Genomic DNA, 13,856 nt, shown 5'->3' on the forward strand with positions numbered 1-13,856 from the left:
TAGAAATCGGGTATTTAAAGATAAGAATTGTTTGAAAGGAGATGGGAGGAGAGACTTGGAGCGAAGGATCGGATCTTGCCTGGTGACTGGCTCCACCGTTCACCGCTGGATTGCTGGTTCACTTTTCAGTTGAGGAATGGACTCAGACAAAGCAGCTTTGTTGGCTTTGTGTCTCGCCCCATCTGCCCCTCGACACACTCTATTGCCCCCCTCCCGTCCCCGCTCTTCATCTCTGTTACCAAAGAAATTACAAAACCAAAAAGAACCCAACAACACCAAAAATTCCCTCCCGGGAACCAACGTCGGCGTATGGTGGGAAAAGAAAAATCCAAGGGATCTGGTGGTGAAATCCAGCCCTGGGTGTGAGAAGGGGGGAAAAAAACTCCCCGGTGAGTTCAAAAGGGAAAAAAACAACCCCCCAAAAAAGGATTTAACAACAGAAACCACAACCAAACAAGCTCAAGACCGGCAATTTACCAAAAAAGATGCCAGATTATTTTTTTTTTCGTGCCAATTAACAACCTGCCTTAAAACGCGAATTTCTGGAGCGATGGTACTAGCTTCAAACCGATCGTTTTCCTCCGAGCTCTCCATGGTGACTTGTGCCATATAAAAAAGCAATCACGAGGCCAAACCCTTACAATCAGCCCTCGTCCCAGCCACCCTGTGGGCTCCTTGCCGGCCTGCGGGGTCCTCTGAAGGAGCAGGAGGTGCCGCCGGGGACAGGGAAGGGCTGGGAGAGGCTTGGGGATGGAGGGCAAGGCAAGGACCCCTCCTTCCCCCACCACTTGGGGAAAAAAATAATCCTTCAAATGCAACCATCAACCAAAAAAAAAAAAACCCAAAAAAAAGGGACATTATTGAATTTATGCGGGTAAAATAGTACCATCTGTGTTCTAGCGCTATGGTTTCTTCGATTCACTTTACTTTGCGAGCGATTTGTTGTGTAACAGGAAGGCACCTTGTTGAAAAGAAGGAGAAAAAAAGAGAAAAAACAAAAGGATGTGTTCACCAAAAAGCACCCCGAAAAAAAGAAAAAAAAGCGGAAAGAAAGGATAAAATGAAAGAGAGAGAGAAAAAAAGAAACCCTGCACATGAAGCCCTGCCCGGCCGTGGTCACCGGCAGGGTTAGAGGACGTCTTTAACCAAAGAGCTCCTGGGGTAGGTGGAGGGGTCAGGGTGTCAGACTGGACACGGTCACACCAAACGAAACCCGTTAAACCCATTTATTGCTGGGGAGAGAGGGATGGAGAGCGGGATAGGGCAGGTGCCGCAGCGTAGTTTGCCAACCACAACCCAGAAGCAAATGGCAAAGCGAATCTCATCCTCCCCCAACCCCCAGGATCCCGCTCCCGCCACTGATTTTTTTACCCCCCTAACGTAGTTTCTTCTTGTCTTGTCGTGACATGGTGATGATGGTGGTGGATTCCTGAACCCCATCGAGTAGTATTCAAGGGCTGAAAAGCCAGGAAAGGGGGCCTTGGTTTGGGAAGTGAAAAACACACAGGAAACAAACAAACAAAAAAAATGGGTAAAAAAAAAAAAAGGAAAAGAAAGGAAAAAAAAAAGAAAAGAAAAGAAAAAAAAAAAGAAAAGAAAAGGAAAAAAAAAAGAGTCAATGCCACAGGCCCTCAAGGATGCAAAGACATTTCTAGTGAGAACCCGAGAATAAAGGCTACCTCACTTGAGTTTTCAATTTTTGTGATTTGAAAATCACGTCTGATACCAAAGATTTTGTTGCCTTGTCTGGTCTGTGCTGGAAATGCCACTTTCCCTGCTCCCCTCGGACGGGGAACCCCCCCCAACCGAGAGCCCCTTGCCACCCCGAGGTCCCCCCCCAAGTCGAGTCCCCAGAGAGTGAGGGAGAAGGCGAGTGAGCGGGTAGATGGCAGCGTGGTAGATGAGTGCCTTTTTCTTGTACCAAAGGTGTGTGGCCATTTCTTTGCTCCTCTGCTTCAATCCTAAAGACTCCCTGTTACCTCAGCTCTCCAAAGGGACGTACCCTGGCAACTCTTCTAGTCTTTGGGTGTTGGGGTGAAGGAAAGAAACCCAACCCTTCTCCTCATCGAAGAGAAAGCATTCCCCCTTGCCACCTGCTGCAGGAAAGGGGTTGCTTCCCAGCATGAATCCCCCCTGTTCAGATGTCCCTGTGTCCCCCAACCCGGCATGATCCCCCCCATCCAGCCCCTCTTGCAACCTGGTGTCCGGTTCCCTTCTTGCAAGTCGTTGCTCCACGAGCTTTGCTCTATGTATGTCCTTTGCCAGCCCAGCGCTGGGACCATGTAGAACCCCTAAGATGAAGAGATGGGTTTCATCACGGGGTGTTTTTTCCTTGCTCAGCTCAGACCTTGGCTTCGGTTTCCTCTTTCTGTAGCGCAGGGAGGGGTTTTCTGTCTGGAAAGATGAAGGCAGGAGCAGCAGAATCCCTCACGCTGGGCTTTCTCCAACCCCTCCTTTAGGGAACAGCTTGGAGCTGTGAGACCGTTCAGCAGGAACTATTTCCAAGTCCCGAAATGGACTTTTTTGGCTCGCTGGGGGAGATGGGTACAGCCAGGTCTGCTCCACTCCACCACTCGGCTTTGCCAAAAGGTGACAGGAGGACCTGTTGGAGAAGATGCTTTTCCACAGCAACCTCCAGAATGTCTAGTTTAGGGAAATCTTGGGTTGAACCATGCCTACTTGGTTCAGGCTCCAGCTGAAGCAGCTTCTTTCGAGTTGAACCAAACTTACCCAGGGCCAGCTCCCCTGAGACCCTTGTGGGTCGCATCCCACTGGCCAACCTGGTGGAGCAGGTTAGAACCTCCTTGACCCCATCACCTCCCTGTCCCTAGCACCTCCCCGTCCTCCCATAACCCCTCCACACGATTGCCTTGACCAGCTCTCACCCAACCCCATGGCCGCACCATCCTGCTTCTACCCGATACCCACATGGCTTGTGATACCAAAGACGTTCTCTATGCAGGAGAAAGCCTTCTTTTCCACCCAGCACAGACCTTACAAGCCTTTGACAATGTTCTCTGAAATACCTCAAAATATTTAATGTATAGTTTATGTGATAAAAAAAAAAATTACTTAGCTAGTTTTTGGAATTTGTGACTTGAAGCTTTATACTGTTAAATTATAATTTTGCAGAAGACGGCATGTTCTTATTTCTTTGACGCGTTCAATGGGAGACGTATTGAATGTTAAGGAGATGAAAGCTGGATAGTTTCACGATTATAAAGAAGAGAGAGAGAGAGAAAGAGTTAAAAAAAAGGACCCTTGCAGTTTACAGATTTCATATTTAAACAAGTCCTTTTAAAAAAAAAAGAGAAAAAAAAAGAAAAACTAATACCGATGACGATACCTTTGCGTTCCGATGTGTTACTTTTCTCTGAGTCATGTCGTACGAGAGTATTTATTATATGTGTTCTGTGTTCAAATGTAATTTAAAGAAGACGAAAAAAGACAAAAAAAACCAAAAAAAAAAAAAGACAAGATGAGAATTTGATTTATGCATGAAAAAAATATACTCTTTCTTGAAGTAATGTAATAATTATTCGGGGAGGGCAGTAGGGTGGGAGCGGGAGGGGACAAACTGCTTTTCTTTTTGTCCATGAGTTTTTGGTTGAGGAGGATTTCTCTGCATGGATCATGGCTCTTTCCGACTCGTGCAATCACCGGAGAGTGGTTGTTATCCCCTGGGGTTCTTCCTTCGCCTCTTTTCTTCCTTTCCTCACCCTGAAAATCCCGTAGGGTGCTCACAGGACCCTCTGTGGGAAGGACAAGGGTGTACGGTGTGGTCCTGTGCCCAGTGAACAGGGTTTGTGGGGCACAGGACCTCAGCGCCCACCCACCGTGCCCAGTTCCTCGCTACGCTTTGGGTTTGGGTTTTTTTGGGTTTGGTTTTTGGCTCTGTGTGTTAAATTCCAAGTGCAGACGAGAGAAGGAGAGACAATCAGCCACCACGACCTAAGCTGCAGGGCTCCTCGTGTGCTCTGAGACAAGGGAAATGGAGCCCTGGGCACCCCAAACCTCCCAACCAAACCTCCGTCACCTCCAGATGATGCTCCCAAGTCCCCGTTCCTTTGGGTGACCTCCCAGATCTACCTCTGCCCTTGCCCTGCATGGAAAGAGATGGTGAAGATGGTGCCGCAGCAATGCCCAGCTGGACTCAGGGATGGACTGGAGCGACCTGTTTTGGAGTTTTTTTTCCTCCCCATGAACGTGGTTTGGGTCAGAGGCACCACCCAGCACTCAGCATTTGCCCCTGACAGGTTTCCCCATGCCACCCAGCCCAGCCCTCGCCCTGTACGGAGGCTCCCACTCTGTTTGAAGGGGTAAGAAGAAGAGTCTAGCTGGCTGGAAGGGCTTCTGGAGGACCTCAGCCCACTGGCAGATCTTGGGGGACTTTGGAAGGTCTCAATGTTTGCCCTGAACAGCCCAGGGGGCTTTCAGCTATGTCCAGAGAGCCCCCATGGAACAGGACTGCATCTCCTGCTCCTTCCTCTCCCTGCTTCCCCTCCTCTCCTTAAAGATGGGAGGAGCAGTAAGGAGTCACGTCTTTGGAAGTCGGGATGGTGATGGGGACCCAGAGGAGGCAGTGGTGTCTACTTCTTTCTGCTTTCCTGCCATTACCAGAGCATTAACCTTAAAATGCTGATTCCTCAGCCCTTTTCTGCCTCTTCCCCACTCCGTCCTACACCTCCATCTCTAGAGGTGGCCTCAAAGCACAGTCTGCTGTGAGGAAAGACACCTCAGCTTCTTCAGACCCCACCAAAGTGGCCTCCAAATGCAAAGTAGGGATTTTTTTTCATCTGTGTCTTGTCTAATATGGATTCCCTGCAACCTTTACACTCTTTATGGCCAGTACTGAGATGCTCAGAACCAAGTGGTGGTTGGAGACATGGGACCCACTGACCAAGGACCTGGGTTTTAAGAAAAGACAATGTTTATTCCAGCAACACCATTCATCTATTAACTAACCCTCCTGTCCTCCAGGGACCTCCGCATCCTCCCCAGTGTCCCATTTTCTCCTCCAAGTCCTTTTCCAGCATGAGAAGCTTTGGTGTTTGGAGGCCAAGACCTCATTTCCGACTGCGAGAAGGTCTCACCAGGCTTGGATGCAACCCACAGTCACAAATCCTTGGACCTCACAGAGACCAGATGTTTTCCATCTCAGGACACGAACCAAGTAGTGTGGAAATCCCTAGAGAAGCCAAGAGCCAAGTGCTCTTCCCTGTCCTTCAGCCCTTGCTGGATCAACCACATGGATCATCCTGCCCCATGCTGGATCTGGCCGCGCCTGTGGCCCACATCAACCGAAATGCCTTGAGGAGCAACTTGCCACCATACCAAAGATTCTTTTTTCCCTGCAGGTATTGACAATCCGAGCTCTGTCCTAAAGACATTTCTCTTGACTAGGGTTGCCCCCAAAGGGCTTTTTTTCTGTGCTGTGGGGAGCAGGAGCCAAACCAGGGTCTCGTGGGTCACCTCGGAGGGTTGGAAGTTGAGGAAGAGGAAAAGACCCAGAATTTCCCACTGGTTCAGCCTGTCCACCGTGTCCATCCCTCAGCTGTGGAAGCGTTCAAGGATTTGGGTCATTTCATTACCCATGATGTCCTCTAGGCTCTCCAGTTCTACCTTGGGTGGACGTTTTCCACCGATGGCTTTTGTAATTTGAAACCCACCATCAGCAACAGGGCAGCGCTATCCGTGTCCCACCAGACGAACAGAAGGAGCATCCTCCCCATCACCCCACATCCCTGGGGTTAAATCAGCTCCATGAAGATGCTTCTGGGCTGGGGTGGCTGCTGAACACCCTCCCTATCACCCCGCATCCCTGGGGTTAAATCAGCTCCATGAAGATGCTTCTGGGCTGGAGTGGCTGCTGAACATCCTCCCCATCACCCCACTCCCCTGGAGTTAAATCAGCTCCATGAAGAAGCTGCTGGGCTGGGGTGGCTGCTGGCACCACTCTTGCCCAACGCTCTCACCATCACCCCATGTCCCTGCTGTAAAATCATCTCCTTTTCCCTTGTCTCAGAGGCACCTGCAGCCGAGGCAGCGCCGGCAGCCACGACGGGGCTGGACCCACAGGTGCTGCTGCGCAGAATCCGGTTCCTCTTGCATCTTTCTTTCTTTGGGCTTTTTAAAGAGAAGGAATTAAAAATACAGAGAACAAAATTCAGATTTTGTTGAGGTTTTGTGTGATTTTTCTTTTTGCCCTTACCTTTCTAAAGGAAAAAAAAGATGTTGGACAGGATTAACCCTGGCCAGGAAGAACCCGCAGCCTCAGCTTTGCCACCTAGCCACCTCCAGCAAACATCACTTATTTTTCTGTACAGCACTAGGTGATGCTCGCCCTCATCCTGCACGGTCTGAGGGCTGCATCTCCACCTTCTTAAATTACTTTTTCCTTCTAATTAAATTGAATGTCTCTGTTTTTGGTTTGGTTTTGGTTTGTTTTCTTTTTTTGCTGCCGCTTCATCGTTGCTCTCATGGGATAGGTTTTACTCTACAGCGAAATGCAATTGTTACTCCTCTGTGTCTTGCAACGATATTTGTTTAAGCTATTTACAAACATTTAAAAAAGAAAAAAAAATGAATAAAAAAGAGTCTTATGTGTCAGGCACTTTATCCAAACTGTGCTGTGTGCTCTGGAGTTTGGTCCTTGTTCTTTGCAATGATTCACGCAGGGGAATTTACCAGGAAACTTAACTCCAGCCTGTCAACAGGTTTGAAAAGAGAGAAGAAAATTAATCTCTACTTGTTCATCCTCTACTGGTCATGACTGTGTTGTATTTCTGCAGCTTTCTGTTTCTTCAATAAATTATTTTCTAGTCATTCACCCCGGCATGTGTGTGTGTGTGTCATGGAATGGTTTGGGTTGGAAGGGACCTCAAAGCCCATCCAGTTCCACCCCTGCCATGGACAGGGACACCTCCCACTGGATCAGGGGCTCCAAGCCCCATCCAACCTGGCCTTGAACCCCTCCAGGGATGGGGCAGCCACCACTGCTCTGGGCAGCCTGGGCCAGGGCCTCCCCACCCTCGTTGTGAAGAATTTCTTCCTACTGTCTGATCTAAATCTTCCTCTTCCCAATTTAAACCCTCATCCTGTCCCTGCACTCCCTGATCAAGAGCCCCTCACCAGTTTTGCTGGAGCCCCTTTCAGCGCTGGAAGCTGCTCTAAGGTCTCCCTGGAGCCTTCTCTTCTCCAGACTGAACAACCCCAACTCTCTCAGCCTGGCCTCATATGGGAGGTTCTCCAGCCCTTGGATCATTTCTGTGGCCTCCTCTGGACTCGCTCCAACAGCTCCATGTCCTCCCTGTGCTCAGGACTCCAGAACTGGACGCAGGGCTCCAGGTGGGTCTCACAGAGTGGAGCAGAGGGGCAGAATCCCCTCCCTCCCTGCTGGTCCGGCTGCTCTGGATGCAGCCCAGGACACAGTTGGGTTTTGGGCTACGAGCGCACATTGTCAGCTCACCCGAGTGCCCCGAGTCCTTCTCTCCAGGGCTGCTCCCAATCCATTCTCCACCCAGCCTGGATTTGTGCTTGGGATTGCCCTGATCCAGGTGCAGGACCTTGCTCTTGGCCTTGTTGAACTCCATGATATTCACACAGCTCCACCTCTTCAACCTCTCCAGGTCCCTCTGGATGGCATCCCTTCCCTCCAGTGCATCAACAGCTTGGTGTCATCAGCAAACTCTGAGGGTGCCTTCAACCAACCCCACTGTCCATGTCTGAGACAAAGATGTTAGAGAACACCAGTCCCAATACCTATCCCCGAGGAACGTGTCTCCACTTGGACACTGAGCCCTTGACCACAACTCTTTGAGTTTAGTGATTGATAGGAATGGGTGGACTTGATGATCCAGTGGGTCTTTTCCAACCTGGTGATTCTGTGATTCTATGAGTGTGACCACCCCCCAGCCAATTCTACATCGTGTGGGGATGCTGGTGGGTTGGTTCCTTCCCTGCCCCAGTAGCTGCTCGGGCAGGAGGAGAGCAGCTAGGGCGGGGAAGCCCTGTTAGAACCACCACCTGTCCCTAGACCTAGCCTGAGAGCATCAGGAGTAGATGTGAGGATCGTGCCCAGGCAGCTGGGAAAGGTTTCTCCACTCAGCTTTCCACCTGGGGTGAGAGCTTCCCCAGAGGAAGCCTCAGATATTTTCAGTTCTTGGCATCATCCAATGTGCTTCTGGCCAGAGCCCAAAGAAAACACTTCTCATAAACTCGGTGCAGATGAGGCCAAAGCACTTGTTAAACAAACTCATCAAGTCACATGTGCTGCGAGCAGGTCCAAGCCCCCCTGGCTGATTGAATTATTTATCTTTTTACCCATGTGTTTTTGTCGTTGCCATGGCACAAGTGGTGGCAGGAGGCAAAGAGCTGGTGGCAGACATCAAAGGACCTTTCAGTTCAGCTTGGTGGTGTAGCAGGGATTTACAGGACCAGAGAGAAACACTGAAGTCCTTTTAATTAAAAACTAGAAATGATTAAAAGGGTGATCTGGTCACCAGCCAGATGTTCTCTGGCACTGCTGATGTCTCCACAGTGGGACACGTGCTCCCATGCCTGCTGGGCAGAGGTGATACAGGGCACCCCAATGGCTTGCTCTCCCCCAAAAATTCACCTCCAGGGCTTTGCAGAAACCATCCTGCAGCCACAAGCTATCCCCAAAGATGGGGACATCACTCCTGAGGGAGTGGGACACAGCACAGAGACACCACCCTGTGCACCTCGTGCAGGGATGGCAAAGACAAGGAGGTGGAGGTGGTGAGTGTCGAGGAGAGGCTGCAAAAAGCTGGGCTGCTTTGACCGGAGAAGAAAACCCTGCAGGTAATCAATCATCCCTAGGTCTTCCTCCAGAAAACAAGGTCGATGCATGTGAAAGCCACAGGCACCAGATCCAGCCCTTCACGGAGACAGCGTCCAGCTCTGCCCTGGTCTCCTTGTAGCTGTGGGAGAACCAGACAGGGGTCTTCAGGATGCAGGAGGGAGCAAGCAGGGACGAGGGGCTGTGCCCACCACTGGTCTCGCATCAGGACACCTTATTAATTCAGAGGTGGAATAATGAGCCTGGGGCAGCAAAGTTGCTGTCGGTGGGTCCAGCGCGGAGCAGGATCAGCCTCGGGCAGAGGAAGCCCCAGCTCTGAGGTTCAGGAGAAGAAAGGGGCCTGGGGAGCTAAGGAGTCACAGAGCGAGCAGAGCTTGGTGGGTTTCACAGCTTCACAGGCTCCTGCAAATCCCACACATGAACTTGCCTGGAGGTGTTTAAGGCACGGGTGGACGAGGCACTGAAGGACATGGTTTAGTGTTTGATAGGAATGGTTGGACTCGATGATCCGATGGGTCTCTTCCAACCTGATGATTCTATGATTCATGGGGAAGATAGAGCTGCTGGTGGGACGTGTCCCATGGCTCAGTGCCCAGAGCAAGAGCCCTCTAGGCTGGGCCAGCCCTTCTGCAGCCACCAGGGCTGCCCAAACCTCAAACCCATCCAAAGAGGGTTAAGAAAATGTCCATAAAAGGAGGGACCCAGCCAGTTCTGAGCCTTGATGACACCTTCCCCTTCACACCATGGTGACGGGTTGGTGCTGGCCGGGGCAGCTACACGGAGGGGCTGGGGAGGGAGGGGAGGACAAAGCTGGGGGCATCTCTGGTCACAGCAGAGCTGAGGTGGTGCTGCAGGTGCCCCCAGAGCGCAGGCTGGTCCCACGGGTGATGAGACCGGCGTAACCCTCCTGGTGGGAGAAGGCATAGCTGGAGCGGCGGTGGAAGGACCTGCGAGGGATGTGGGCACGCAGCTCCACTGGGTGCTCCGGCTCCTTCCTGGCCTTCAGGCGGATCTTCTGCAAGGAGATGGGGAAATTAGGGCTGTGGCCACCACCCAGGCGAGCCCTCACCCCAAGCAGGGACACACCGAGGCACAGTTTGGCTCCCAGCTCCACCATGACCTGAGTGACATGGGGAGCCTCATGGCGGTCTTCAAAGCTATTGAAGTTCTGGAATGTAATCTCAACCCCTCCTCTCATCTGAATCATAGAATCGTAGAATCACCAGGTTGGAAAAGACCTACAGGATCATCGAGTCCAACCATTCCTATCAAACACTAAACCGTGTCCCTCAGCACCTCATCCACCCGTCCCTTAAGCCCCTCCAGGGAAGGGGACTCAACCCCCTCCCTGGGCAGCCTCTGCCAGGGACCAATCACACTTTCTGTGAAAATTTTTTTCCTAATGTTCAGCCTGACCCTCCCCTGTTGGAGCTTGAGGCCATTCCCTCTCGTCCTGTCCCCTGTCACTTGGGAGAAGAGCCCAGCTCCCTCCTCTCCACAACCTCCTTTCAGGTAGTTGGAGAGAGCAATGAGGTCTCCCCTCAGCCTCCTCTTCTCCAGGCTAAACACCCCCAGCTCTCTCAGACGTTCCTCTTGTTCTCCAGCCCCCTCACCAGCTTCATTGCTCTTCTCTCAACATCCTTCTTGTGGTGAGGGGCCCAGAACTGACCCCAGGATTTGAGGAGCGGTTTCACCAGTGCCGAGTCCAGAGGGAGAAGAACCTCCCTGGACCTGCTGGCCACGCCGTTTCTGATCCAAGCCAAGATGCCATTGGCCTTCTTGGCCACCTGGGCCTCTGCTGGCTCATGTTCAGTTGCTGTCAACCAACACCCCCGGGTCCTTCTCCAGGCAGCTTTCCAGCCAGACTTCTCCTAGTCTGTAGCACTGCAGACCTCTTTATACCACTGGCTTTCCTGAGGAACCTCACCATTCCCATCACCATCACCCCCAGACAGATGCCAGCAGGAGGCAGACCCCTCCCTCCACCAGCCCCTCCAAAGTCCTCACCTGCTGGATGGTGGTTTTACCCGTGATGGTGCTGTACAAGCGGACGGTGAGCGAGGGGATGGTGTTCACCACCAAGGACAGCAGGATCACAAGCAGGACGTAGGGGTCAGTCAGGGCATTCCAGCTGGCATCTGTCAATGCAAGAAATTGGTGGGTGATGTAGGGAAGGTGGAGAGGACACAGGGAACAACAGTTGGGGAGAAGCCCCCACTCACAAAGGTGTTGAGGGATCTAAAGAGATGGCTCCTAAATTGGAGTTAAAATATGAAGACAGCACAATCAAGAAATGGCAATGAAGAGATGATCTACAAGGTGGGAAACAGCTCGTAGCGCGGAGACCAGGCTTGGCTTCTCTGGCTTGGGGAAGGGAAGGACCATGGGGTGTCCTGGGACATCTCACCTGGGAAGCGGAAGACAGCAGGGGCTATCCTGAAGGCATTAATGCTTTGGGTTAGGAAGGAGAAGAGGCAGAAGAGCAGCAGGCTGGCTGTGACCATCAGGAAGGAAAATGCTGTCCAGAACTTGGTGTCCAGGATGATCTGCAGGGGCAAATGGAGAGCACAGAGAAGCTGTGGGGACCTTCTTCAACACAACCACTCATCTCTAATTCCTCCTCTGCCCCAAGGAAGAACAACCCCAGTCACAAAGCTGCTGGGGATCATGTCAGAGAGCCCAGCTAGGGCTGAGCTGTGGTCCCTAAATATCTTCCCCAGGTCCAGGGTGGGGAAGGGCAGACCAGCACCCACCTCCATGAGGACTGACAGCAATGCTGATGTGGCCACCGTGACAGCAAAGGACTCGTAGTCACCAACAACCTTGCTGCCAACACGGTCCTCGAAGGCCCAGAGTGCGATGTAGAAGCTGGCAAGCGAGGTGCTGACCCCATGCAGGAGGGTGACGCCAAAAACGCGGTAGTTGAAGAGTTCGTCTTGCTGCCCGATCACATAGAGCTCGGGGAACTCCAGGCTCTTCTTGGCGCTCACATCCTGCCAGGAGGGGTCTGAGCGTCACCCTCCCCACCCACACTGAGGAGAAGGATTGGGCCACCCCAACCAACACGCTCTTCAGGAGAGCTGCAGCAAGTCCCTCCACCCACTTGCTCTGGGGTGATGGGGAACAGAGGAACCCGTGGTGACCTACAGAAACCCATCGAGCCACTTGATACCATGTCCCCATACAAAGAGCCACGCGGGTGGGGTACAACGACTGCCAGGCTGATTCACACCCACCAAGGATGGAAATTCCAGGCACAGGGGCTGGATGCAGCCAAGCAAACCCATACCTGCTCCAGGAGGCCCACGGACAGCACGGGGTAGGCAGTGTAGAAAATGTTGTAGAGTGCAAGGAACCAGCCCTCGTACAGAGGCTAGAAGGGAGAATAAAGCAGCTGTGAGTACGCTCTCCCGGACTCAGCACTGGTGAGGCTGCACCTTGAGTCCTGGGTTCAGTTTTGTGCCCCTCACTCCAAGAAGGACATTGAAGGGCTGGAGCACATCTGGAGAAGGAAACGGAGCTGGGGAAGGGTCTAGAGCCCAGGGGGGTTGGGACTAGCTGAGGGACCTGGGGCTGTTTAGCCCGGAGAAGAGGAGGCTGAAGGGAGACCTCATCAGCCTCTGCAGCTCCCAGAAAGGAGGTTGAAGCGAGGTGGGTGTTAGGCTCTTCTCCCAAGTGACGATGGGTGGGATGAAAGGGAATGGCCTCAGGTTGCACCAGGGGAGGTTTAAATTGGATATTGGGAAAAATCTCTTTACTGAAAGGGTTCTCGGGCACTGGCAGAGGTCATTGAGTCCCCACCCCGAGAGGGGTTCAAAAGACAGTCAGAGGAGATGCTCAGGGCTGGTTTAGCAGTGGGCAGGTATGGTTGGACTCAATGATCTCAAAGGTCTTTTCCAACCAAACGATTCTATGTGAGCTCCATGCTGCTTTGGAAAGACTCAGAAAAGAAGCCCAGGCACCAGGGTTGAGTCCAAGAGACTCACAACCAGACTCTGGGGAGATCCTCCTGAACTTGCCCCTGGCTCTGCATCAGCCCCACGTTACAATCAGTAGGCTGTGGGGTTGTGATGGAGATAGGGGACTGGAGCCACACAGTGGTGGTCAAGTTAGACTGATGGTCCTTGGGATAAAAGCTCTCACCTTGGAGGAAACCAACTTAATGCACGTGGGATCTTTCCCTGTGACTGTCTGAGACTGAACTGCAGCTCACGAGGACATCCCAGATCTCTCCAGGGTGCTTTTCCCAATCCAACCAGTTGCATCTCAGCCAGGTATCCCCAAAAACTTGGAAAGCCCCGTACCAGGGCAAGGAAGAAAGGGCCCCAGGGCAGTGGTGGGGACATGTGCCCAGCATGCAGAACACGAGACGTACATGGAGTCCTCAGCAGGAGATGCAACAGTGGTGGGCAAACCTCCATGGGATGGATGTAACCCCTGCTGACAGCAACATCCCTCACCTGAGCCGTGAATCCACTGTGGAAAGCAAACCAGACCTGGGCCATGAGGCCAGCAAAGGTTTTGTAGAAGAAGTAGCGGAGGAACTTGCAGATCCGCAGGTACGCCCAGCGTCCGTGGATAAGCAGGAGGCGCTGGAGGTAGGAGAACTGCGCCAGGGCGTAGTCACTGCACTGCACAGCTTGCATGCCCTCCAGACCGCTGATGCCCACACCGATGTCGGCAGCTGCAGAGGACAGGAGGGTGTGAAATGTGGGTGGGGAGGATTTTGGGGAGCCAGGTGCTTTGGTTTCCCAGGGGATTGCCTCCAGGAGTGGTGGGCAAAGGGGAGAAGCTCCCTCCATCACATGCGGTGGCTGTGGGAGTGCCACACCAGGCATGGTTGGGCGTGCAAGGGGCACAGCCCGATGTCAGGGCTGCTGGAGAGGGGCAAGGAGGACTCTGCCAGCAGCCTAGGTTGGGGCCTGAAGTTTCACCAAGTTCCATCCACGTTGCTAAAGCAACTGGCCCACCCTGCTCCTGTGCCAATCTGGCCTCAGTCCTGCACCTCTTGGTCCCCTCTCAGCACACCAACGTG

At 52.4% G+C, this 13,856-nt stretch overlaps 1 protein-coding gene across 1 annotated transcript in view; it reads right to left on the bottom strand.

Annotated features, from left to right (window-relative positions):
• Window positions 1–9,557: 9,557 nt before the first annotated feature.
• Window positions 9,558–13,856, bottom strand: part of ATP8B3 (ATPase phospholipid transporting 8B3) — a 28,325-nt gene continuing 24,026 nt past the window's right edge. The window contains 6 exon segments of the mRNA XM_069877757.1: window positions 9,558–9,836; window positions 10,829–10,959; window positions 11,229–11,367; window positions 11,575–11,814; window positions 12,111–12,194; window positions 13,282–13,505. Coding sequence (XP_069733858.1) covers window positions 9,558–9,836; window positions 10,829–10,959; window positions 11,229–11,367; window positions 11,575–11,814; window positions 12,111–12,194; window positions 13,282–13,505 — 1,097 coding nt within the window.

Source organism: Phaenicophaeus curvirostris, chromosome 28 (genome assembly GCF_032191515.1).
Source record: "Phaenicophaeus curvirostris isolate KB17595 chromosome 28, BPBGC_Pcur_1.0, whole genome shotgun sequence".
Classification (NCBI taxonomy): Eukaryota; Metazoa; Chordata; class Aves; order Cuculiformes; family Cuculidae; genus Phaenicophaeus; species Phaenicophaeus curvirostris.